The sequence below is a fragment of the Anopheles stephensi genome, chromosome 2 (assembly GCF_013141755.1).
Source record: "Anopheles stephensi strain Indian chromosome 2, UCI_ANSTEP_V1.0, whole genome shotgun sequence".
Lineage (NCBI taxonomy): Eukaryota > Metazoa > Arthropoda > Insecta > Diptera > Culicidae > Anopheles > Anopheles stephensi.
The window spans coordinates 43,126,949-43,152,844 of NC_050202.1; the positions used below are offsets into that span (position 1 = coordinate 43,126,949).

Here is a 25,896-nt window from a genome sequence, read left to right on the forward strand (position 1 = left end):
TGAAGCACGAAATTTGGAATTTTAAATATGACCATTTTATAGAAAATAATGGAACAAAGGGACTGTTTTATTTATAAATACTCACAAAGCTACCAAACCATCTAAAACAATCTTAATCAATTCGTGAGAAAATAAATCGCTCGCAGTAAAAGGCCTTTTTCTACGCGAAACAAAAAACCAATCGGGCGAAATGCACGTTGTCCGGGCGAAAAGTTTTCATTTTTTGACAGCAATTTCTTTGTTTTTTTTCCTTCGTTGGAAGTTTTGACAAATGTGATGTGTCTGGATTTCTTTTTTCCCGTAGAAAACTGCAAATAGCGACTGACCAATATCTCGGAGTTTCCCGTTTTAAAAGAACGAATTCTCTGCCAGTGTTCCTAAGTGCAATAGTCGAGGACGAGAACCTCACGTGTTATCCTTCGTTTGGATTGTTTTTCTTTTCTGTGTGTTTTGCATTCGTACGGTATAAGGCTACCAACTTTATTAGCTAGATAAGGAAAACATTACGGGCCGTTTCATTACTCATTGCTATAATTATTTCATGAGTGGAGTCTAACTTCTGGTCGACTTTGTACGGAAGAAAGCTTGTGGACTAGTGCTGAATCAAAATCCGTACAGTCTCACCGTATAGGTCGATCAACCGCCGGCAGTGAACGTGCACCAGCTAATTCGCGATTTCTGTGTGCCGTTGATGACTCAGAGTGCATTTTTATCACGATAGAAAGTGTATTACGGGATAGTCGCGCCGCGTTTCGCTTATAACAGGGCACAACGATGTTCAGTTGGTTGAAAAGAGAAACGAAAACAGAGGAGGTGGTGGAAAATGTGTTGGGAGAGCTGAAAAAGATCTATCGCAGCAAATTGTTGCCGCTGGAGGAGCACTACAACTTCCATGACTTCCACTCGCCGAAGCTGGAGGACTCGGACTTCGATGCGAAGCCGATGATTCTGCTGGTTGGCCAGTACTCGACTGGTAAGACCACCTTCATCCGGTATCTGTTGGAGCGCGATTTCCCCGGCATTAGGATCGGACCGGAACCGACCACGGACCGCTTCATCGCGGTCATGTACGACGACAAGGAGGGCATGATTCCTGGCAATGCGCTCGTAGTCGATCCGAAAAAACAGTTCCGTCCACTGGAAAAGTACGGCAACGCATTCCTAAACCGTTTCCAGTGTTCCCATGTACCGTCGCCCGTGCTGCGGGCGATATCGATCGTCGACACGCCCGGTATTTTGTCGGGCGAGAAGCAACGCGTGGACAGAGGGTACGATTTCACCGGTGTGCTAGAATGGTTTGCGGAGCGCGTGGATCGCATCATACTGCTGTTCGATGCACACAAGCTGGACATTTCGGACGAATTCCGGCGCTCGATCGAAGCGCTGCGCGGACATGACGACAAGATACGGATAGTACTGAACAAGGCGGACATGATCGATCATCAACAGTTGATGCGGGTGTACGGTGCTCTCATGTGGTCCCTCGGCAAGGTGCTGCAAACGCCCGAGGTGGCACGGGTTTACATCGGTTCCTTCTGGGATCAACCGCTCCGGTACGACGTGAACCGAAGGCTGTTCGAGGACGAGGAACAGGATCTGTTCCGCGATCTGCAATCGCTGCCCCGCAATGCCGCCCTGCGCAAACTGAACGATCTCATCAAGCGAGCAAGGTTAGCGAAGGTACACGCGTACTTGATCGCGGAACTGCGCAAAGAAATGCCTCAAATCTTCGGCAAGGATAGCAAGAAAAAGGAGCTGATCAAAAATCTGGGCACCATCTACGATCGCGTGTGCCGCGAGCATCAGGTGTCGATCGGCGATCTGCCAGACATCAAGAAAATGCAGGAAGTGCTCGCCAATCAGGACTTTACCAAGTTCCATTCGATTAAAATGCCGCTGCTGGAAGTGGTGGATCGTATGCTGTCGGTGGATATTGCTCGATTAATGAGCATGATTCCGCAGGAGGAGATGCAGCTGGTTTCGGAACCGCTTGTCAAAGGTAAGTTTCATTCGCACGACCAATCCACATGTTTCCAAGCAACCGACGACGGTTACGCAATGCTCACTTCACTTGATGGGCGTAGTACGCGCGCGCTTACGCGCCATATGACGATGTTCAATCCTTTTTTTATCTAATCTTTCCCCGGAGCTGTTTGAGGCAACACAGATTTCGTACCATGTTTGCAACACACAGCATAGTTGCCAGCAGCGTTGAAGCAGGACAATGTATTAACCCTTTTGTCGAGCAACAAGGCCAATGCATCATTCGTCACTGATAATGTACCACAGTAGTTGGTTCCGATCCGCATAGCCTACTTTAAGCATGAGTGCTAGCACGATACACCACAGCTAAGTGCAGGCTATCATCATTCGGCTTCAGCATACATGGATGGAACCGGTTTCAGCCATTGCTACTCCCATTGTCGGTTTATAACCGTACTGTGTGGCTTAAACACAGTGTCGTCCGCTTTATCATTTGCTATTGAACTCCATATCAGAAAAAAACGCTGGTTAATTGCCAACCTTTTTTCCCCATGTAGCGAACCAATTAGATATTGTGTAAGCGTTATTTATACTGAATTCCATGGACTCTTCACACTGGACGGACATGGCCACTTGAAACCGTAAAGATAAGCACAGCAGCTCATTGATGGAAGTGTTTGATTCATGGCGACAATGTGAGACGATCGAGAGGGAAAGCTGCAAGCTTATGTATTTTTTAAGTCAAAGAATTATGTTAACTTATCCGCGCCATAATTTTTCGTATCCAAAAGTAGAATTCCCTTAGGAAATGCCTGTTCATGGTGAGCAAAACTATTGAATTTTGAAGGTTACCCTAGGTTGCCTACATGAATAAGAGAAGTCGAAAGGCACTTATGGACTGGCACTGGTGGACTTCTTATATCCCGAATCCAGATAAAGAATAGATAGAAGATTACTTTGCATTTTGTTCCCATTTCTTGTTACTTGATATCATCCAGCAGTCTACATTGTCAGTATTGAATGCACTGGACTGCTCTTAAAAGTGCATTCATGTGCTGATGCTCTTTACTGAACAAGGACTGTAATACATGGACTTCATCAAACACGTTTACCAATCTGCCGATCGGCTACTACCGCTACTGTTCGAGTGGAGCATGACGTTATCATAGCCGGATCTGTGCTGCCGGCTTGCCACATTTTGTTCTTCCCCAGTCTGACTGCCTACCACACCGGCGTACTTGCAGATGGCAGGGGCATCGACGATTAGAGCGATGATGTTAATTTCAGACCAACATCCATGCCGGCATATAGATCGTTGGATCACAATTAGCATTGTATGAGGCGGCTATGTGCGTGGTTAGACTGTTTATCGGTCAGCATTGGCCGCATTCAGTGGTTATGTTTTGCTCCATTTGCAACTTTGCGTCACTTGTCGCCGAATGATGGAGACACATAAGTGGAGGCGGCAGTATGGCGAGCTCCCGCCTTCGCGTCCGCCGGTTTTGTACCAATGCACTTGGAGATTTATCATTGATGCATGAAAGTAGAACCGGACACTTCTTGATCAGGTCTGAAGGCTGCTAAAAAGGCGAAGGAGAGTTTCGCGAGTCACTTGAAGGAGAAAACACTTGCAAGTGGCGCACATTCGTTAGCAATTTAGCTTATGAATTGCTCAATAGCTGCTGCTGCTGTTACCAGTTTTTGCATGCCGTCTCGAACAACTGAATGTTTATTTATGTTTAAGAAACTATACCTATTTTAGAAACATATCCTGACCATTACTATTACAGGAAGAAGGTAACTGTTTCTGTTTAATATGTTTATATTATTGGGGTCAGATCTTACCAGAAACAATCAATACAGAGATGTTGGCGGTTGTTTTTGAATATTAGAACAGAACTCAAATAACCATATTCGTGCGCCTTAATACCTGTGATCTGGATTAATGTTCTGATACATGGCAGCAAAGTTTTTATTATCATCGTAGTTTTTTCTCCATTCAAACAGCGCTGCTAGAAAGATACTCTTTATATCTCTCTATATCTTTAAAATCAATAATACTTATTCACTATCTTGTTGTAAAACAAAATATACTCCAGTGACGTCAAACATTATTTACTTATTTTCTTAGTTTGTAGTTTTTTTCTGATTTTCTGATTAAAAAGCATTTTTTTTATTTTTTATGTTACGGCTTGACACCGTAATGCCGTATGTTCAATGGCATTTACGAGAATTTTTTTTGTAAATTAAAATAAAATTAAAATAAAATAAACTGTAAAAATCAATGAATATTTAAAGCTTTACATTTTAAAAATGATATGAAACAAATTTGAAAACTTTCCAAAAAAAGGGCCTGATATCCTTTCGATAATCTACTTATTTGTCGAATTTATATCAGTATTGTTGATTGAAATAGATAAGCAGTAAAGAAAATGTACATGTTTAGCCGGGCGTTATATGATAAAATATGTACACGAAACTGTTTTTGTGATTATCTATTGTATTTCCTGAGCTTCCATTCCCTCATTATCACGTATCGATCACTGGTGTTAAAAATGACAAATTTTAAAATGTTTTACAACATAAAATACGTTGCCTTCCTTATTTTTTGCTTATCTGTACCATTTAATTGAAGATAGCTGTATAACGACGTTTAATTGAGTTTCTGATAAATGGGCGTGATTCACAGCAGTTGCTGCGTGTGCCATTGAGGATGAGTAATGTAGTAATGTTATACAGCGGTCATATTTTCTGTGTATGTTCAATGGTTTGTTCCCAGTCGTCCCGCCAGAGTGTGTGGTGTTGGTGCTCAACGCTTTCAACGCACCGGAAACAATTATGTTCTTTTTATCATTGTGTCAAATTGTAGCGAAAAATCCCAAAACGATAATAGCTTTGAAAGTTCTTTTAAACTTTGTCGGCTTTAGCTGGTCAGACGTGTACACGCAGTCGCGACTAACAGTCCGTTATCGGGTAAGGCCAAGTTTCACGGTCGATTACCCATCAAAATGGTATGCCGTTGTGTGACGGCATACAAATGCGTTGTTTTTGAGGGGCATTTTTTGTGTGTGTATAGAATCTCAGTAGAAATATGACTAACATTAGCTACTTTATCTAAGTATGTAGAATTTGAGCATTTTTGTATACTTCACTTATGAACAGAGTTCATGTACTACCATAATCAATGTAAAGCAAAGTTTCATGCTTGGCTATACGATTTGCTTTGCTTTTATTTATGTTTACGAAATTCTTGTGGCTAAGAACACTTCTAGGGACTTTTGATAAAAAAAAAACTACCATTGTGCAGCAGTATGTATTCTTTAACACTTTAATGCGTTCGCTGGTTGTGATTGGGAGTATTGCCTTAGCGTAGTAGTTTATATTCGTGCCAAACTCGCATTACTCTACCTCTGAAATGTGTTAACGAAGATGTGTCATATCGTAGAAAGCGTGTGCAAACCTGCGGGTTTAAGGTGTTTGTTCCTAACTTATCTGACCACCAGTAGCGAAGAGGCGCCCATGCGGATACAGTTTTACCTCCAACTGTGGTGCATTTTTTTTCGCACCTCTTCAGTGAATTGTCCCTAGTCCCTGTTGTCTCGCGTCTCCCTTAATGAACCTATGTATTCGTCCCTCTACCATGAAATGCTTGTGACATTTCACTTGTAACTTCTTCTTTATTTATTAAAATTAACAGTACTGCGAGAGTTCTGCTAGATCAATCGGTGTAACTAAACGAACCCTGATCCTTGAACCATGTATCGTGCTTTAAACGAAATAAGAAAAAAACAACCTTTTTCCACTTGTACTGCTTAAGTGGAGCATCACGCTTGAAGCACCGGCCATATGGTGTGTCAAAGTGTCCAATGTAGGATATTGGACGTGAGATCTATTGATATTGTAATGGTAAATAGATGGTGAGTACACAGCCTAAGCGCCATGTGGTGGCAGCTAGAGTACCGCGGAGAATATCTTTCATCGCAAGTTCCTCTACCTGTGACTGCGGTTAGCACAAACAGCATACAGTGATTTGCCACTGTGCCTACCACTGTGTCGGACGTCCTGTGCACTGCTGGAGACTTTCCACAGGGGCTTTTTGACGAACATCGCCAACCTTGGCGCGGAAAGGAAATACTTTCCATCTGCAATAAAGTACGTGTTTCCCCACGGTAAACTTTGTCAAGTGCAGAACAAATTGGCGCAAGAAGATGGGCAGAAAGTCGGTTTCTACGAATGATGACTACGATAACAACGTTTCCAACTTATATTGAGAATCTATTCAAATCACCTACATGGTGCAAAATACGGAAGTGAATTATGTTTCACGACCAAGTTTTCCCGCCCGACAATCGTACGTTTCACTGTGTCCTGTTGTGCATGTAGGGAAGAAAACATACCCTCCCTTGCGCTTGAGGCAGCATGTTTGCGTTCGTGCGTATCTGCTTATTAGCCTTGCCCGTAAAAAGAGGTGTGTCTGGGACAAAAGTTACGCTCGACTAGCACTATTTTCTTGATCTTGCGTAATATTTTTTTCCGTTGTAGTTGGAATTTGTATGCATCGTAAAAAAGATGCGAGCAACAAGTGGTTGAAATATTGATTATGTGGTGCGTCGTAAGGAATAATAAAATCAGTTCATCCTTTGCAAGCTTTTTGTTATAGTCTTCAATTCCAAAATAAATAAGAAATTCAATGAGCAGCTTCTTGGCATTACATTATTAACATTCCGATGTGAGATCATATTTTGAAATTAACTAGAACGAAACTAAACAAAGTTAAGAATGCAGATGATGGCTTCAATCAATTTAGGCGATTTGCATGATGAAGCAAAGTGTAAATAAGCCAAGGTTTTTGTTTCTCGCAGTAGTAGTAGAATAAATTTGTTTCAGCCTCGTGTTGCTTTCGTTGCAATATAAACCCTTCAATTGTACAACAAGAAGATATGTATTTGTTGTTCCTGTCCATTGCTATCAAGTGTGTGCAGCAATCTGGAAACAAAATCCAAGATAAGCAAACAAAAGCACCAACTCTCTTTCTCCCTTGAAGCCGACATTGATCGTGATATCTTTTGGAAGGTTTTTGCTTTTATTTTCTATCAAAAAAAAAAAAAAATCCACAACATCATCGACGTGTCGCCGGCATCGTGCGTGCCGTGTTAGTGGCACTTGTGTCAAGCATTTCGTTCATAGTCTGCCATAAGGATAGGTATGAAGAATGTGTACAGCAGCAAAAAAAGGATCAAAATTGAGAAAAGTATAGTCATACATTCAGGGTGACATTGAAGAGATTCTTTAAGGGTGACAAAAGGACAAGGAAGTAGCTTTATCACATTGTAAGCTGCGGTGAATGTGCCCTGCCTGTTTCAGCTGATGCAATTTGTGATCTTGCTTGCCATCTCCTGGTTGTCTGCATATTATCGTGCTCTACATTGTATTGCAATGCAAGTACGTGATGAGCATTATGTATTACGAAATTTTACTACAGCTAAATGTTGTGAAAGGTGTTGGTGGATTTTTTCTCCCCCAGATTGGATGTTACAATCGGATGTGATGCTGCACGCATATTGACAAGTGTCGGCTGTTTCTTGGCAATCCGTGCAGCAGCCCGTAAATCAAAACCATTATGCTAATTCATCTGCTCTCGATGTAAAACTTGAATAGTTATCGTAGATCTAACTTGTTACAAAATGCTGCTGCGCTAGTATCGAAAGGCAATATGGATTCCAAAGTAACTTTCACTGTAAACTTCTGCTAATTCCATACATATAATGCATAAAGTTTGATAATCATTTTTCGTAGCTTGCATGTCTTGCGTAAAGATCCGCTCATATTTAGCACAAATGTGTTTTAAATCAATTTCGTCCTTCGGTCCTTATGTTTTGACGCTTCAGCATCTTGCCCCTGTACAAAGTAGATGGAATGAGAAATTGTAATAGCAGGACGTTAATAGAAACTTTTCACTTGCCGGGTTTTGGATATCTTCTGCAGACGGGTAGAGGAAGAAAATTTGCTTCCAAAGACTTCACTTTGTTCTCACTTTTGCGTCAGTATGCTTCTGTTTCTCCTATTTGCTGGTCCGAACAAAGCAGCGAAACCAATGTCAACCGTCGTTATGATATCTTATCGTGTTTGCTGCTGCTGCTACGCTCCATGCCCGGGAGTCGGGTTTTGTCAAAACTGTAGGTTATTGGATGGATATGCTGACAGGGGATGCCTATTTTGTTTTTTGTTGTTCGTTTCGTTTATTCTACCTTTTTCAATTGTCGCCACTTTTCCATCGCCCATCCTGGCTCTTGTAGTTTAAGGGGGGATCGTTTCGGGATATGCAGGACAGACGGGAGGTTTGATTTTTGTATGCCGAAGAGAAGTAAGGCGGAACGTGAAGCTAGGTTCAAAACCGTCCGCCTCCGAAAAAAAAACCCGTATCCTGTCAGGACATATCAAGTGACCCGTAAATTTAGTCGTTACACATTCCCAATGCGGTACGTATCGGTCTGGGCCTACCGGTGAAAAAGTAACATTGAAACGAATGCCTTACTGTGGTGGAAAACCTGCAGGATTCCTCCAGTGAATATAATAATCGATCTTTACTTTCGCTGTGCTGTGTGCGCTGCTACTGGGCTTGTCGATGGTTATGGCGCAATGCTTCTTCATCGAACTGTTTGGTGGAGAATGCCCTTGGGAGGGGGTTACTCTGTTACTTTGCTCGTTCAGAAACGGTTCAAATCCCTGTAGGCGGTTATGCGTGTTCAATCGCTGGTTGGCTGGTGGTTTGATATTTTAAGAAAACTGGTGTGAAATAAGACCGTCCAGCCAAATACTCCAGGCCAGGGAAAAAAGACGTAATTTCTAAAAGTGAAAAGATCGTCTGACTGGTTTCAAGATACAAGAAACTTTTACGTATTTTGATAAAGTATTATTTTTTTGTGTTGGACCAGATAATACAGGCATGATGGTGCGCCGTGTACCACAAATTGTGTTGTTGTATAACCGTAAAATAGTTGATCTGAAAGTACGGCTATGTCCTAAACTAAAGATGGAGTGGAATTTAATAATGCATTCCCTTTACCGGTTTGCCATGTTATGACATCACACTTTTCACGGAGGATATATTACACGAACACTGAATTCAGGGTAATATTTTTTACGTATTCCTTGTACAGCAATGGTGAAAGTAATCCCATACCATGCTTTTGCTCTGAGTTTTAGAATGATGATGCAACAAAGTTTTGGCTCACCATTCTATGCCAACACAACATCGTGCTGGCTGACTCAAGCAAAATATATTGAGCAGACTTTTAACATTAAATAGGTTAAAGTTTTACAGGGTGCGGTAAGACATGAAATGCGTTGGTTTATGATGTGGAAATCTTTGCAAAATTATTTTTTACGTGCAATATTAGCTACGTTTACGGTACGCGTTTACATTAATGAGGTATTTTATGAATAGTATGGTATTAATAAGTCCTTCGAAACAATTTTTCTCGTGCGTATTATAATAGACTTCACGATCTTCCCGCTGGACAAAGATGTTCTACAGTTTAATGATAATTTAACCATTTGCGGTCTAAATTGTTTCTACGTTGCCTTTTCTAACGCGAGAAGTTGTTAAGGCTCCCTTATATTATGATTTTACCCATCACTGGATAGACAGGTATAGATAATTAGGGTGCCATAAGTCTTGTTGCAATAGCTTCATGTTTTCCATCAGCCGTGTTATACGGCGCTCGATCCTGTTGGTATTGGTCCGTTAAAATCAGTTAAAGTTTTTAAACATTTGGACACCAGCTATGCTCGGTTTGAAACTTCATCCTCACGCAATACCAACCTCTAGTTTGTTCGGTGAAATGGAGCGATCTGTACGGATATTAATCCGGATAAATGCAGATACGGATTTGTTGCTTCTTCAACACAGAAGGTAAATTCTTCGAACGAAACATTCGTAATTCCTGGACACATTCTGTAAGCTGGTGACGTTTTGCCTTTGACTGTAGAAGAAGTTGGACAAGTCGTATTTATTAGTCTGTAAAGATTTTTCAGAAATGTTGGATGCAATCTGCCTGCAGGATTGTGAGCTATCTTCGCACGCATCTAGTTCATCATATTTGTCGCCTACATGCTTGACTAACTGCTTTGATGTGTTCTGGGCAAGCAACAAACTCATAACCACTAGTTTAAGCATACATTTCGCAACTGCCATTTCATAATTTTTGCAACTGCCACAGGAACACGATGAATCGAATGCTTAAAGTCGAACTATAAACTGGACGCCCTGAAAACTGTTTGCGGTCTAAACTTTTCAATAAAAATGATTATTGTCACGGTTACTTCATTGGACCATGCACCTTTTCGAACACCTTCCTCTCGAATGCATGAGCACCTCCCTAGCCCGAATGAACTTCAAATGAAGTTTAAACTGTTTCGAAAAAGATAAAAATTCTCCATATCGCTCAAACATTGCTATGGCATTGAGGGTTTCAGTATTTCGTGTGTGTTTTGTATGTGATGTTTGCCATATCCTCCAACTATCCTCCAACTTTGCAACTTAAGTCAAAAATGCAAACCTAACCAGTAGGATGAATAAACGTTTTTTTGCCAGCTGCACACTCACTTCCTCAAAGCTTGGCTGGGAAAATGATATGTATGTGTGTGTTTGTTTGTGTGCTCCACTTGCACTATGAAACCGTGTAACAGCATGGCATAATAGCACAGGAGCTGAGGCAAGCTTTTGTGCACGTTCGAGACCGGATGCCACATGTTAGCGCATAAAATTTGTCTTCCCGTGCATAGTGTGAAACTGTCATCTAGGGCAAGGGCGTCTTGTTTGGGTGCATGCTTCTGTAAAGTGAATTGCTTCCAGGGCATTATACTTTGCTAGTTTGCTTGCTGTTGGCTTTTGTTTCCTTCCAAACGGGGTCGTTGTTGACTTCGCTCTCTTTGCTTTGGGAAGACGCGCAGACATAAGTAGGATGTCATAGAGGGAGACAGAGAACGAGAGAGAGAGAGAGAGAGAGAGAGAGAGAGGGAATGGCTGTGTGTTTGTGTGTGTTTGTTTTAAATTACATAAACACTCTACATTAGCGCAATGCTTCCAACTCTCCCGGATCTGCCCGGAAATGTCTACCGGATGCTGGGTAGTTGCGGCAACAGGAAAATAGGGAAGAATTGTCACCGTGACTAAAGGCTAGAATTAATGGTGATGAGAAGAATAGGAGATATATAAGACTGGTGTGGTGGGGGGCATTCAGTGCGGCGGACGAGTTACCGTTGGTTATGTGTTTTGCACCATTTTCTCCATGATCGCTATGAGAACTGTGGCGGGTGATTGGTGGGTGGGTTGGATTTTGCGGTATTAATTATTCAGTACAGTGTGCCAGTGTCGTTTTTTCTCTCGTTTGCATCGTTTTTTTTTCCCTTACTCATAATATTTCATTACTTTTCGCCTTTCGTACTACTACTTCTACTACGGTACTGCCACCGCATATACCGCGGGCGGGTCCTCTTGCAGCTCCATTTGGAGGAGAGCACAATGAAGGCAACTTTTCCAGCCTCAAATCCCACCGGGGAGAAGGGAGTTCACCCCGGCCGGGTTGATGTGCAAGGGCAACAAAGAGTACGAAAGCCAAATTTTGGGGAAACCTCAAAAGCTGACAAAAGCTGTAGCACAGTACACGGTCGGCCGGCCCGTCGTCGGCAGGGGGGTAATTTTTCAATTTTCCCCATCAACGAACCACCAAACGCGTGCTACCTCATCTACATTCCTACCGTCCGACCGACCGACCTATCTCACTACCTACCGGGCTACTAGCATAAAGCTGCCGGGTAGATATGCTGTTTGCATGCTGATGAAGTTTGACCGTCCCATGAATCTTCCCAGCATTGTCCGTGATGGTCTGGATTCGGGCGTGTATACTACCGAAAGCAAACAGTGCTTTACTCACCCGGTCAGGACAAGGGAGAGCTAAGAAAAACATTTTGTCCTTGCCGTGCGACTACTCCGGTTATGCGAATATTGTTTTAGCGGTCATCTGGTCATATTTGCGGAAGGGGCTGTGTGGGCGGTGTGCATTTCATACCGGGGGTGGCAGCCCGGTTCGGGTTCAGCAATAGGGCAAATCTTGGCTGGCTCATCTCCCTGCTGTAGTTATTCTGTTTGGGAGTTTTTTGGTTCTTCCATTGCGCAGAAAGGAGTGACCCCATTCTTTCTGTCATGAACCATTTGCCGTTCCTCCTCCTCCGCAGCCTGTTTCATCGTGGCGCCTGTTCGCAGCAATTCGAAGTAGAGCACATTTGTCCAGCGTACTGCGCGCGCCCACCTACACTGTTCCATGCCGAGTCCCGGAGTTCCGGGGACTCACAGGATGCATGTTAGTAGTGTTGTTTACTGCAGCGGCTGTACGCAACTGTTCTCTCGCTCGTGTCCGTGCCTTATGTGTCTTGTGATGTGCGAATTTCTTTTGATGCTGGCGTCTGTCGGTCTGTGTGTCTGTCTGTCCGTCTGTCTGTCTACGGTAATAGTTGGGAGATGTTTTCGTACGTGACGATCTGTTTGTCGACTTTCGGACAGCTTCCGCACTTGGGCAACAGGAATCTGGCGTTATATGTGTGATTAAGTGAGGATTTCATTTTGGGTGCCATTTTGTTCGAATATTAATTCCGGTTCGCTGGTGGAAGAAGTCTGCTCGAAGTTCATTGTTTACGGCACGATTTCTTAGCGCCGAAAGTATGTGACGATAATTAACAGCAGCTTTGTACCCTGCTTCTTGCAAGACAGAGAATACGTTTCGTGCATATTAAACCATTCGCCGAAGCAACTTGCTTGGCAATCGTTATAATTTAAAGGATTTAAAGGAATTAATTATAAATGTTTCTAGTTCTATAGAAAAGTATATTAGGTGCGGAGCTAAGTAATAATAGGTTTTTCGAACCAAGCGTATCTTCGATGTCCAGATATGATGTGGACTGTAAGACAGCTAACCTTACGCCATCGAACAGAACGGGTCGTTTGATTTAAAAAATCTTCCCAAAAATGATGTTTAATAGGCATGATATTCGCTGTATTGATGTATCCAAAATTATTTGACCCAACATCAAAGTTCACCATAAGTTCCATCTCAGTTTGGCTTTATTTTTTGAGCACAAAATCAACCATCAGTTTCTGCTTCTTCTGTAGTTCTGTATCTATGCAATTTAAAGCATAGATTGAAATGTTGATATTTCTATTGTTGGGGCCAAGGACATTACAAACTGTACATCAGTAGCAATGCAAGAAAAATGTTCAAATAATCGTTCGTGTTGATAGGGAGTTGCTGACGCGAGACTCCGAATGCTGTAAATGTACGTAATCTAGTGAAACTTTGTAGCGAAGTTGGTGATTCCTTTCACACCGAGGGTGTGAAACTCTCACGCCGCAGATTGATAATTATGGAAATGTGTAAGATTGGATGGAAGACATTTATTTAGCTATAAATGGTGAGTCAAGCACGGGCGGTGGCAAAAGTTTTCCCATCTCGACAAGCTTCTCGAGACGAATCATCGAACCGTGTGCGCGCACCCACACGCCCCACAATAGGTGTCACTTGTCAATTTTGAAACGCTTCGCTTTTTGGGGGACTTTTCGGAAACGGACATCACAACACGGTCGGTTTATCAGGTTTCAGGTTTCTATCTTTCCTACAAAAGAACAAACAACACGCATCCATCACCCGTGTGCTGTCGTTTGTGGGTGGGTTGCGGTTTTTTTAACGGGATACTTGCAACATCAGCGTCCTTCTGGGAGCCTGGGATTTTGCTGTGTATCCTCTTCTAATAAGTCGCTGGTGTGGTAAGTCGCTTAATTGTTGTATTCACCTGTCAGTCGGGTCTTTGCTGCTATCACGCTTTTGTCCTGTTTTCTGTTTTGTGGATCACCGCTTGGTATTGGATCGTGACAAGCATATTAACTCCGGAGCAGCAAGTATGCTGGAGGGAATCAATTCAAGGTTGTTGTACAATTTGTTTGTATGCAGTAGCCTTAACATAAGACAAGTAACATTTATGGGAATGGTGCGATTGAAACGTTTTTTTGATCAAGATTGTTACGAAACGCGTTATACTACCTAAATGATTCGTCAATCAAAATGCCCTTTAGAAAATCGCCTACAACAAACCATATCGCTGCAGCCGATCGATTGAAGAAGTCCGCAAAGGTAGCGCGCGAATAGATGGTATATTTTAAAACAATTTCACGTTCCGGAAAAAGCCATTTTATGGTAATAGCCAATAGAATAGAATTCACACCGAGAGCGCATTGCCGCCGATACATACCGATGAATAGGAGCGAAATGAAATAAAAACTGAAATGGAGAAAAACAGTGTTTGTGTGCTGCAAAAGTAACGTGAGCGAGGAATTCCGACCAGTTCTAGCGTTGCTTTTTCTGTCGCTTCTTATAAACCTTCTATTGCAATAAAAATCAAAATGGGTACGAAAGCAGCTGTGGATGGAAGGGGCAAATTGTGCGATGCTCGGAAGTCTCGGGGCCTTGGGAGACACGTAACGTGCCATTGTAGAACTGTACACTGGTGGAGACCGTGATGCACGCACGTGATTGATTGGCAATTTTCGTTAGGGTTTCCCTGCTTCTGTGCGTATCTCGTGCAGGGTTGAGCAAAAAAAAAAAATCCGTTCAAGAACATACCCACTGCTGAAGGATGTGGAAGAAAGTGGATATAGTATGGGGATATTGGGGAACGGTTGTTCATCGTCTCTCGTTAGGTAATGGGTGTCTTATTCATCGCGGCACACGTTTAAGCAAACCACCACCGCCCAGACTCTCGCGGTGGCAGTGGTGGTGTTGTGTTTTGTAGCAATTTCCATCACTCTCCGAAACCCTCTGCTAAGCTATTTTGAATGGAACAAGAAGCAAAAACCCTAATACGACATTAACAGCCAATGTCGTCGAGTGTGAACCGACGTGTGCGCGCGTATGTTTGATGTGGTGGGAAAACGTTTTCTAGAGATTCCTTTTATAGCAGCTCGTGCAGAATCAAGCGTGTGTCAGCTATTGGGAGGCTGTAAGTACCGACTAGAACCAAAATCCGGAGATCAGAAGTTTCCAATTGGCATTAGCATTCGCTTACGATCGCATGGGGTAATTTAAGTAAAATTGGGTCGTATCTTTTTTTTTTTGGTTGTTGTTTTTTCATACAACATTCCACCGGTACCTTAAAATATCGCAACTGCCGTACAATGAAAGGGAACAAATTTGTATCCCAGCCTGGGCGTGCCATTTTTGTTGTTACTGTTTTGCTCTCATACAACGTAAAACCATCTGCAAATGCTAACGTTACTTCAATAAAACAAGGCAATGACGCGTGGCTCAGGTTGTTTTGGAATGCCGGCATCGTGTTGTGTTAATAATTCAGGACATGATTTTTGTGAGAATGAGATGTGGTGTACGCGTAAGGTATGTCGTTACGTAAAGCGTGTGATCAAAATGTCAGTACATCAAACCGGCCTGTGACGACAGGTGGTAAACGTAAACCCTCGAGGACATTATTTACTTTAGAACGGTGTTAACTTTACGACTAATCCCTCGTAGCATATATTATCGGTTTGGAGTGGAACCGGTTTGTTCCAATTCCATGCATATTATCGTAATTATGACAGGCTGAGGAAAGATTAGGGGTGTACTGTAAATTGGGCTGTTACACTGTGCGTTTGGAGTAATCAATAACCGATTTGCTTGTGACGTGCTACGTAGGATGTCACTTTAAGTTACAAGGACTGGCACAAGGATTGATAATATGATTTTTGGACTAAAGTTCAATCGAAGATCAAATAGCTGTATGAATTTGAATCTATTCAAATGGTACGCGCGTAGATAATGTCGTATGGTATGGCGTTGATAGATATTCATTTTAGCCAATAAATCCACTTGCTTAATGGACACCATGGTTTTCGTTCATGCGGACCATTACACTAATCGGTCGAAGAATGATTGAAAGTGAGTGAGTAAAATGAATGCTGTTTCATTTGCTACGTGTGGCGTGTTGTTGTTTGTTTGATCTGCCCTCATACTATTGATTTTTATGTTGTGCAGCAAAAAAAGGACTTAAAAACATTCGGAGCAGAAGAAAAAAATCGTGGAACATTGCGTGTTTGCTGTTACGTGAAGAATAGTGCACTCAACGTAATAAATACTGAAGCTGTTTAGTTTGAAGTATATGTAAACTTTGGCTCTAGCTCATGCCGCTTCAACAATGAAATCACTCACCATCACTCCCATTACCACAGTGGGCTACAAACAGTTTAGGCGAGGCCATTCGACATTGGACTGCTCGAATCGTAAATATCGCACGAGAGAGTCAGAGAGAGGTTGACGAATTATTGACTGTTTACTCACTTCACAAAAGACCGACTGTACCGACGGTTTGTAAACAGAAAGTGGAACCATAAGTTCCTTTCTATTCACATGGCATAACAAAAATAGAAGAACTGCGTGATAAGCAGCAGACGCGGATATTATAACGCCTAGGAACGCCTTTTTCCGGGCAGCCTATCCGTTATCCGCTTTTACAGTGAAAATCGGTTGAAATTTATGTTTAGTAATAGTTAGAATGATAGCGTTAGGTAGTAAAAGCTAAAACTAGAATTTATTGACAATCAAAATGTAGATTTTAATGAATTGTAATAAAAGTAATGAGGTACACATTTATCCGATTTTGAATTAAATATTTGATGGCATTTGCATACATGCTTGTAGGATTGAATATTTGGTTTGGAATTTAAAGTAAAACAGGATTCCAAAAATATTTTACAGTAAATTCACATTACCGCTCGCTCAGTGCATTGAATGGAATTAGGTACTCATCGTACAGTTTTTTTTTAAATGAAAATCACCTCCATAATCAACGTCAGGTTCATTACCCAGAAAGCCACCCTAATCACCGAATCATTTATCGACCATAAATCAATAAACATATTTAAGCTAGCTAGTGAATGGGGTTTTTGTCGCACCCCACTCAAGCCATTCGCACCGAACGTTAAGCTGTTTCCTGTGCCACAGGATACGACCGGGTGTTAATTAAATGGGCTTATTATAAAGTGTCCAAAATTGCGATCCCTCATTAACCACTGTGGCTGAATGTTAAATCACACAAAAACACTTAAATAGCGGTACGAAGTTCCAGCGGACGAGGTAAGGCGGCGGCTCGTTATGCGCTTGTCCGCCTTTTTATTAGTGTCACACAAAATTAGGCAAAAGTGCCTTTAATCTTTGTACACGTAGCATGTACATACCACAAACGTAGATAGAACCTTCATCACACGTAGATCATGTGTAAGCGTGTTGTTTTGTTTTTCGTTTTGCCATGCCTTGTTATCAGAACAGATTGTTGCATATGTTTCGTGTGAGTCTTTCGTAGTGGGTGATGACCATAAGCCTTAAACTTAGTGATTTAACAGAGTGTTAGGTGACTGAAAGATTTTGTTTTGCTTAAGATAAACCGCTAAATTTTTATCTAAACTTTGGTATTTCAACTTCGACAAGGCGTTGAATATCACCAATCAGTTGAGTACTGGCTACATTGACTAAATCAGGGAAGAAATAAGAACAATGTTCAGTTAGTCCTCAATTTGATGAGCTTCCGATGAGTGTCACGCTACATTCAATTGTTGCCAAGTGACAAATGTCGATCATGGTCATAATAATTCAGTCCTGATTGATATTTGTATAGTTCTGCTTGTTTCGCCTACTTGGTTCAGTATTCACTCCATATAGTGTCGATGAGTGGACTAGTTCAAATTATGTGAAAATTAATGATTTGCAATATAATCGTGGAGTATATTTTATTATATTAAAAAAAACCTTTTATAGTGTATACATTTTTAATGCAACTCATGTGTTTCAATTTGTAAAAGTACAAGAAAAAAACAAATAATCCCAAATCAGATTCAGATTAAAGCCGCCACTGAAGCATTGTGGCTTCGGGTCGGGCTTAAAATCGATTTTCGATGGAAAAAACCTGCCAAAAACTGAAACACTGCGCCGAAAATTTTCTCCTCAAACCAGGCCAGTGATGATAGGATAGACATTGTGTATGGCGCCTTGTTGAATGTTTTCATTTATTTTCGAGGTCATTTGTTGCATTTGTTGATCCTTGTCAGACCATTTTGTCACATTCATCTTCCGTCTAACTGAACATGAAGGTGTACACAATTCTGCTCGTACAGTTTTCCGAACGAGCGATGGTTCTTTGCCCAAAAAGGAGAAAACAATATATCTGAAAGCAGTTTGGCTAGCTGCTTTGTTGGTTTTCCCTTTTTTAGGATTCTTAAAAGATGAGTACCAAGGACCAAAATAAAACGAATAAAGGTGCAGGGTTTATGTGAAGCAGTATGGTGCTGGTTAGTGTCTGCAATGAGCAAAATGTTCATAATGAAGTGAACAATTGGTGGTCTTTTGACGCCTTGCCATTGTATTTCGACACTTTTCTGAGCATTTTTTTAATCTTCGGTTTTGGATTTTGGCCTGCATTTTACAGATGTTTTTTTTTATTCCACTTCACAGTTTATGACGGTGCGGTTGAAACCGCAAGATAATATTGAAATATTTATGAAGGACTTTAGCGAGAATGTAATATGAAACAGAGCTTGAACGAGAATAATTTATGAATAAACAGATAAACAGTAAAACATATCAGCAATCATAAACCATTAAAGATACACCAGGAAACATAAGCTCACAACGAGCTACTCCTCAAACTCCACTTTTCTTCTTCTTAGTCCGCGCACTCTCGCGTTAGCTGTGAGTCGGATCGTTGTTTAAATATTTTTCCAAAGATATGAAAAGCATGGTGAAATGCATGCAGAAAATGAATGCGCGTGTGTGTTTGTGTTTGTTTGCCGTGAAACTAGCTCATTTAATGTCACTACCCCGTACGCACACCGCACACACAGACTCATTCCGGGGCATGAGATAAGTTTACATGTTTTCGTTTGCTTTCTACCTTCCAAACACGTCGGCTTCTAGGACAAACCAATGGCTCGACAATGGAAACAAACTTTTTGGACCATCTTCTGCTGAAAGGTTCGAATGATTTCTTTTTTCTCTACCAATGTTTCTCTCTACACATTACCACATTCGCTTGTTGCTTGTGTTTTTTTTTTTCATAATCTAGAATTCATTTTGTTATCATTTCCCTATTCCTGCTTAATGTTTAGTGCTCTTCAGTGTATTAATTTAAATTTCTTTTCTTTTCCTGTTTTTGGTTTGGTGCTCATCATTTCCTTCACAAGTATTGTATTTTCTTCATCGCGTTCGTTTGCCAAAGTCCATGTCTACGCTTTTTCAATGTTTTGGGATGAAAGCTTCGGGTAGTATTGTTGCTTGTGCTTAGTGGTGGTCGGTGTTATGTATGTATTACTATATCTAGGAGCATCAAATCGTTACAACACACAACTATCTCTAGAAAGAAAATCTTACCCCATTGTGGTCACAGGTTTATGTCTTAAGGGTTTCATTGCAGCAGAAGGCAAGTGTGTGAGCTATCGTCGTTGTTTTGTATGAAACTTGTGTTCATCATCATGGGTGGGTGTTTTGTCCTGATCTAATGTTAAGCTGTACGTGAAATGTTTAAGCTTGAGGAAGTACATCACTATTCACATGTATATTCTGTTTTATGCTACGGTTGCTGTCAATTGCATTGGCTATGTGTGGGAAAATATGAGTAAAAAAAACGATTGAAAATTGCTACAACGTAAACGAATGCATTGAAGATATGACAAAAATGTTGTTCTAAGAAAATATTGGATAATGAACCTCTGTTTTCCATTTTCCCATTGTTGGTGTGTTTGATAAGTTAGTTTTCGTATCTTCTAAATATGTTTTGTCTCTCTTTATCTTTCTCTTCTCTCTCTCTCTCGGATTCTGGAACTGTTTTATTCCTTTTTCTCTGCACACACTATCGCACACCCGCTGCGAACATCTTTAGGTGGCGCCTTCGACGGAGTGGAAGATGTCGTTTCACCGTTCGGATACCGGAAGGGCGAAGGAATCGATGCCGGGTACGGGGAGGTCGATTGGATATGTAATCGTGATCGTGCCAGAACGGATCCCATCTTCGAGTCACTTCAACCGGTTGATGGAAAGATTTCCGGTGCCGGTAAGTATCATTATCATCTTTTCAGTCAGCTTCACCGTTCAATATCTTCGTCAGCGCTCGGTCAACCTCCAATCGCTTGCAACGGTAGTCTTGCAGCGGTCTTGGCCGTTGGTTTTTTTTTTGCTTCTTTCTTTCAAAATTGTATTTCTTTGTGCGTGACGCTCCCGATCTGAATCGATTAATCAGTCGATGGGTATATAGTACCGTTTACTAATGATTTCTGATTTCTGTTCCTCTTTTCTCCTGTACGCGCAAACATTAATTCCTTTCGGATCTTTTTTTTTCTTCTGTGGCTGATGATGATGCTGATGCCGATGGCTCGCCGCTGTTCCTGATGGTGTCCTATGCTGTGATAAACTGCCGATACTTACTGTGCGAATGGGAACCAACTCTTGCTACCACCGCAGCGGCCAAATCGGAGCTGATCAAATCGAAGCTACCGAACAATGTCCTGAGCAAGATTTGGAAGCTGTCCGACTACGATCAGGATGGTTTCCTGGACATCGAAGAGTTTGCTCTGGCGATGCATTTAATCAACGTCAAAATGGATGGCAATGAGTTACCTACGGCCTTGCCACTTCACCTGGTGCCACCGTCCAAGCGGCGGGCGGACTAGGATTAGATACCCAAACACAACGGGCCAGCATTCTGGGGTCGTACATCGTTTCGCGCTATACTGTGTGTGTGGAAGCTTCCAGCAAATGCGTCGGAGCTCGATTGTTAATCTTGTTTCCACATTTACTAGCTTGCCCACGAAGATGTGTACCAGTAGCCGACCGGCTTCAAATATTGCTTGCGCGTTCGATCGACCCGTCACCTTTCTGACATTCGGTCGGAGGAGTTTATTCACGCCTGCCTGTGTGTATCATCTTTTGCTTATCACTTGACCTTTTTTTTCTTTTTGCCGATGTGTGTTTCTGCCGTGTTGTTGCTGCTTGTAAGGCGACCAATCAATCCTCAAACTTTCTCTTCCCATGAGGTCAACGCGTTCAGTTAGTACTCCTCCCGTTTTTTTTTCTGTAAGCGGAAACGTTGATGGAGTAGCTTGAATGAAGCTTTTGCCCAGCGGAAGTTGGTCCTGTTTGTTTTTTGCTTTGCTTGTGACGTTCCAGTTCTCGGAAAAGGAAGATCAACTTCCACTTGATGGTCCGAGTTTGTTGTGCACACTCCCCCGCTATCAAATGTGAACAACCAAATTCTCCGCCACGAGACAATGCTAAGACGACGAGTAAAACGGAAGTTTGGCCGATAAGCGCGTTCCGGTTAGGTTGTAATGAGCAAAAGTAAACAAAGCAGAGGAAAACATCAAAAACGAACATTACGCGTCCGTTCTGTTCTCTCCGGCACGAGGGCCTCATTCTTTCGTTTTAGGGTGATAATTTATTATTTATACACTTAGTTAGTGAAGCAAACAACAATAACGAAAATTAGCCAAACAAATGTATGCATACCGACAAACACACACGCGCATACGCACGCATACATCTATATATATTTAGCTAAATAAGCTTACGCGCAAAGTAGCAAGAGCCGAAACGAATGTGGCCGAAAGAATGCAATCAATTATGATCGTTTTGATTTATTAGGTGCTTACGGCAAATGCTGTCATTTACTACATGTTTGAATGTGTTTAGTTCAGGTGAAAATGTTAGAACAAAGTGCGATGTTAGTTGAAGCTGTAATATTCTGAGAAAGGAATTTATTTTGTTCTCAGTTGAAAACGGGAACCTTGTTTGTTTGTTTGATGAGTAAAGCGTGGCGCCTGAGAGGATTGAGTTTATAGTTACTCGACAACATTACGAGAATCAACACGAATAATTATGTGTAAGCATGAACGTTAAACGATGGACGATAGTGGTCGGTGATGCAATTATGAACAATTACCTATTGTACAATAGGCAGATGAGTGTAGGACATATGAGTAATCAGTGTTTTGTGTTTACAACATCGCTTTTAAAAACGGTGTGTTATCTTTTTTGTTGCAAATGAAATTGTTTAATTTTGTGTTTCATAATTTTGGCTATCCTCAATCGAGTCAGAAACTAGATTCCAATCAACCAGTTGAAAGTTGGTTGTTCATATTCTTGGCGCAACCTGCTGGCGCAAGTGGTGTTGCTGCTGTTTCGATGCTCTTATATTTTCAACCCCATCGTCGCACTACCGGCTCGAGTGGCCAAGTGCTGTAGTGAAAAGTGAAGTTCGTTTGTTAGCATTTTACACTTAGAAACATTGCCGTCAAGGTAGTCTTCAGTTTGGCAATGTAGACCTCAGTTTTGCGCACAGGGGGTAGAGAGGGAGAATGTTTTTCATTTCCATTTTCCCTTGCATCTAAAATGCATAATTTATGCGCGGCAGTGTCCCGTGTGTCTACTGGCAAAGGAGGAATAATAATGAGAATCGGTAACGATAGCTCGATCTCTTGGTTTCTTTCACTGTACTGCGCGCGGTGGTGGTCACTTGCTCTCGCCAGTGTGCCACTTTGTACTTTCCTTTTGGCACTCTCTTGTCTTGTCCGTCAAAGCCTTACCCATAACCGTTTCACCGGAAGTTGGAAGACAGCTTCTGTGTGGGTACTCGGCTGTAAAAGGAAAATCGATAGGAATTGAATAATTTATTACTCCAATTACATTGGCTGTTTTGAGTAAAACTGTCTTAACTAACGGAAGGTGACATCCTGACTTCCTTTGCTTCTTGCAGTAAAAATGAAGCAAAGCTAGAGCATTTGCAATTTGAGCTTTACGTTCTTGCCTGTTGTTGATTTCATTAAGCAAAAATATCATGATAAACAGAAGCGCACGAAGAACACATGTCTAACATCAAAGTAGTACGGTTCGAAACCTTGCATCATGGCAGGTGCGTTGCTATGGGTTGCTAGAGAAGGGATATGTGCTTGGTAGAGGAGGTCTTTCCTTCTCAACCTAGCGGTAGTCCTATTTTGCGTCTTGCCAAGTGCGTTAGTGAAAAGAATTAACCGGGATCGAAAATTAAACGGTGTATGTGCAAAAACAACGGACTTATATATACATAAATCAACAAAAATGTATACACAACACATATTTACAATGGAATGGCTGAGCATTTTTATGGTATTTGTATTTGTATAGGGTAAAAGTGCGTGGATAACGATAATGTGAGAAATATAACGAACACATACGAGGTGAAAAATGAAAAATGAAACAAAAAGCGAACTCGAATTGGAAAATTGGCGTTTGTGAAACCGACCGACAGAAAGTATCATCAACACAGCAAGCAGCATAACGTTCAATACCACGCCAAAAAACACGGACTCGGGTACAACTCATCCGTTTCTTGGTCGATCATCCAATCATCAATTCAGGCAAGCATTTTGCGCGCGAGTGTGTGTGTAAACTAACGGAAAAAACGAGTGAATGTACGTGTGCAGAATAATAGCAAGCACAAAATGGAGACGGTGAAGATAAATAGTAGTAGTAGTATGAACGGGCAAGAAAGAAGAAAAAAAAAAACGGATCTAATATGGCAGGCGAAAAACACCGACCCGTGTAATGAAACATCAAAGCAGGCCGAGATACTAGCAAGAAACGCAACCGAAATGAAACAAAACGGGACGAGACCGAGGCCTTTTCTTTTGCGCTGCTGTGTGTGTGCGTATGGCGCGCCTCGATAAGCAAATGTTGTAAAAAGAAATGAATCATAACGAAACGACAATAGTATCGTATAATTTTATGTTCAACTTCTTTCGGTCGTCGAACATTACGCCCCCGAAAGCGGTGCAAAAGGAAAGAACGACTGCGGAGGATGGTGACCGGCGGCCAAAGCTGGGTAAGTATCGCGGTGGAGGCGCATGGTGATTTTTGGTTTGCGCTATTGTTTTGTTTCGGGTTTTGAAGTTGCTTCATGAAACCGGAAAGTGGGAATTGTTGCGGCATGATCGTGTTGTGGTTGTAATGATGCTTGATATTTCTGCTCGGTAGCGTTATTATCATTATTATTATTGTTATTATTATTATTGCTATTCAATATTAGGCTGGTTTAATAACTACCTCGGCATGTCAAAAGTTGGTACCACTTGTTCGCATGTTGATGAACCGAACGATTCTTCTTTAGTCTTTCTTTTGGTACACAAAGAGATTTGTTGTTTTTTTGAACAAAGAATTGTTGTTATGTATCAAAGCATATTTTTATAACTCTGTTTGACTCCTTCACCAGGAAGCGCCTTCGTTATTGTTCAAACGTTTGACTAGATTTATTTCTAGATCACAAGGGTACAAAGAAATTTCTTCGTCATTTGACGAGTATTCTAAAAGCTAATTAGATAAACCTGATAATCAAGAAATGTGTTCAGGATTATGGTCAAAGTACAGCCTAACGTCTAAGGATATATATTTGTGCTATAAGCTATAACACACGATTTAGAGACAAAAAAACAACAATCCAAGCCACAATAGTAAGCCAGAAATGGCAGGCATTTAAGAGGCACCTAAGAGGATGTAATGCCAAAAAAGAAGAAGAAGGAAACAACAATAACTTTTCAGTGAAAAAATATCTTCCTGGTAAAATTTAAGTTTTTCATTCAGAGCTACTTTTCTTTAAAATTGTTTGTTTGTCCACGGTTTTGACGATCTGGTGGTGACAATTATAAAGCTAGGTTGAAAGATTACTAACATGTGCTGTAGCTCGAATGTTGGATGGGAAAATTGGGCGCATTTTTATGATAAATCTCAACAACTTAGAAACTTATGAGACGTGAGATGTGTTTTAAAACATCTAAAAACTGTAATAAAAGGCAAAAAAAAGTAGAACAAATATCTTAATATTGGAATTAAACAATAAATGGATGGAACTTGGTTTGATGCACTGTTATATTTTCATCACATCTAAAATCCACGAATGAGGAGGATTCATTCGATATATATTTTTTTAATAATTGAAAATGTCCATATGGTTGTTAGAATTTGGGAAATTTAATTCTGAATACATCACTAGCCTTCTAATACGTCTACTAGGCGCAAAACATCTGCCCTCTGTTAATTATTTACTTTTCCTTAATTAAAGATGATTAATTGGCCGCATTTTCTGGACAAAAATTATCGTTCTGTTTTTGTGCGAGGAAATACCAAAAGTTTTTATTACAGACTCATTTGTAAAACTCTGCATTCGTTTAAAAACCGTTGTACTGCTGCTTTCCTTGGGCCTCGTTGTTGCACATTCTTCACATTGAATAAAGTTTTGCCAGAAGCTCATCCATCTCCAGAACTGTGGGACGGCACGTACATCCGACGTTGAGCTGCAGCCGGCGAACTAATCTTCTAAAGTTCCAGTATCGGTGGTGTACGGCCGCATAACGGTGAGCCCGGCCAGGCAATGAAGGAAATTAAAATTAACCCAACGAAATTTAATCATCTTAAAAGTTTTGAATGGCTCCAGTTTACACATTATTCTCACTGATTATCGTGAGTTTCCGTTGTTTCCACCGTGCAGGCAGGTTAATAATTGCAATAAAGGCTCGTTCTTAGCTCGGTTTATTATGATGAAACATTATGGGTGCCGGTAATATTCATTCAAGTCAGCTTCCGTGTAGCGTTGGCGAGTTTATAATGTAAGCTTCCTGATACAGCGTAGTGTAATGTGAAGTTATGTTTGCTTCATACATTAAGGACTTTTCGCCAGGGCTAGTACACAAGTACACCTTTTCGAGTTTGTTACTTTCAATTACCTCTAATAAACATTTGCTAGGGAAGACAATATTTTATGAAAACGCAACGACACAAAGGGAAGAATAATGTGCCCCTC

At 41.3% G+C, this 25,896-nt stretch overlaps 1 protein-coding gene across 2 annotated transcripts; it reads left to right on the forward strand.

Annotated features, from left to right (window-relative positions):
• The first annotated feature begins 242 nt into the window (after nt 1–242).
• Nucleotides 243–23,824, forward strand: LOC118507511 (EH domain-containing protein 3). 2 transcript variants are annotated; one of them, XM_036046051.1, is made up of 4 exons: nt 243–1,999; nt 18,993–19,049; nt 19,954–20,124; nt 20,532–23,824. In XM_036046051.1, exons 1-4 carry the CDS (start codon nt 775–777, stop codon nt 20,738–20,740), a joined length of 1,662 nt encoding a protein of 553 aa, XP_035901944.1. In that variant the 5' UTR covers nt 243–774; the 3' UTR covers nt 20,741–23,824. The 2 variants fall into 2 exon arrangements, with proteins under 2 accessions (XP_035901944.1, XP_035901945.1); XM_036046052.1 differs by lacking the exon at nt 18,993–19,049 and having other exon boundaries at nt 245–1,999.
• Nucleotides 23,825–25,896: the final 2,072 nt, after the last annotated feature.

Coding starts and splice junctions, on each gene's coding strand:
- LOC118507511 (XM_036046051.1), top strand. CDS start 775: ATGTTCAGTTGGTTGAAAAGAGAAACGAAAACAGAGGAGGTGGTGGAA. Junction 2,000..18,992: donor TTCGGAACCGCTTGTCAAAG/GTAAGTTTCATT, acceptor GTCGGCTTCTAG/GACAAACCAATGGCTCGACA. Junction 20,125..20,531: donor TGGAAAGATTTCCGGTGCCG/GTAAGTATCATT, acceptor CTACCACCGCAG/CGGCCAAATCGGAGCTGATC.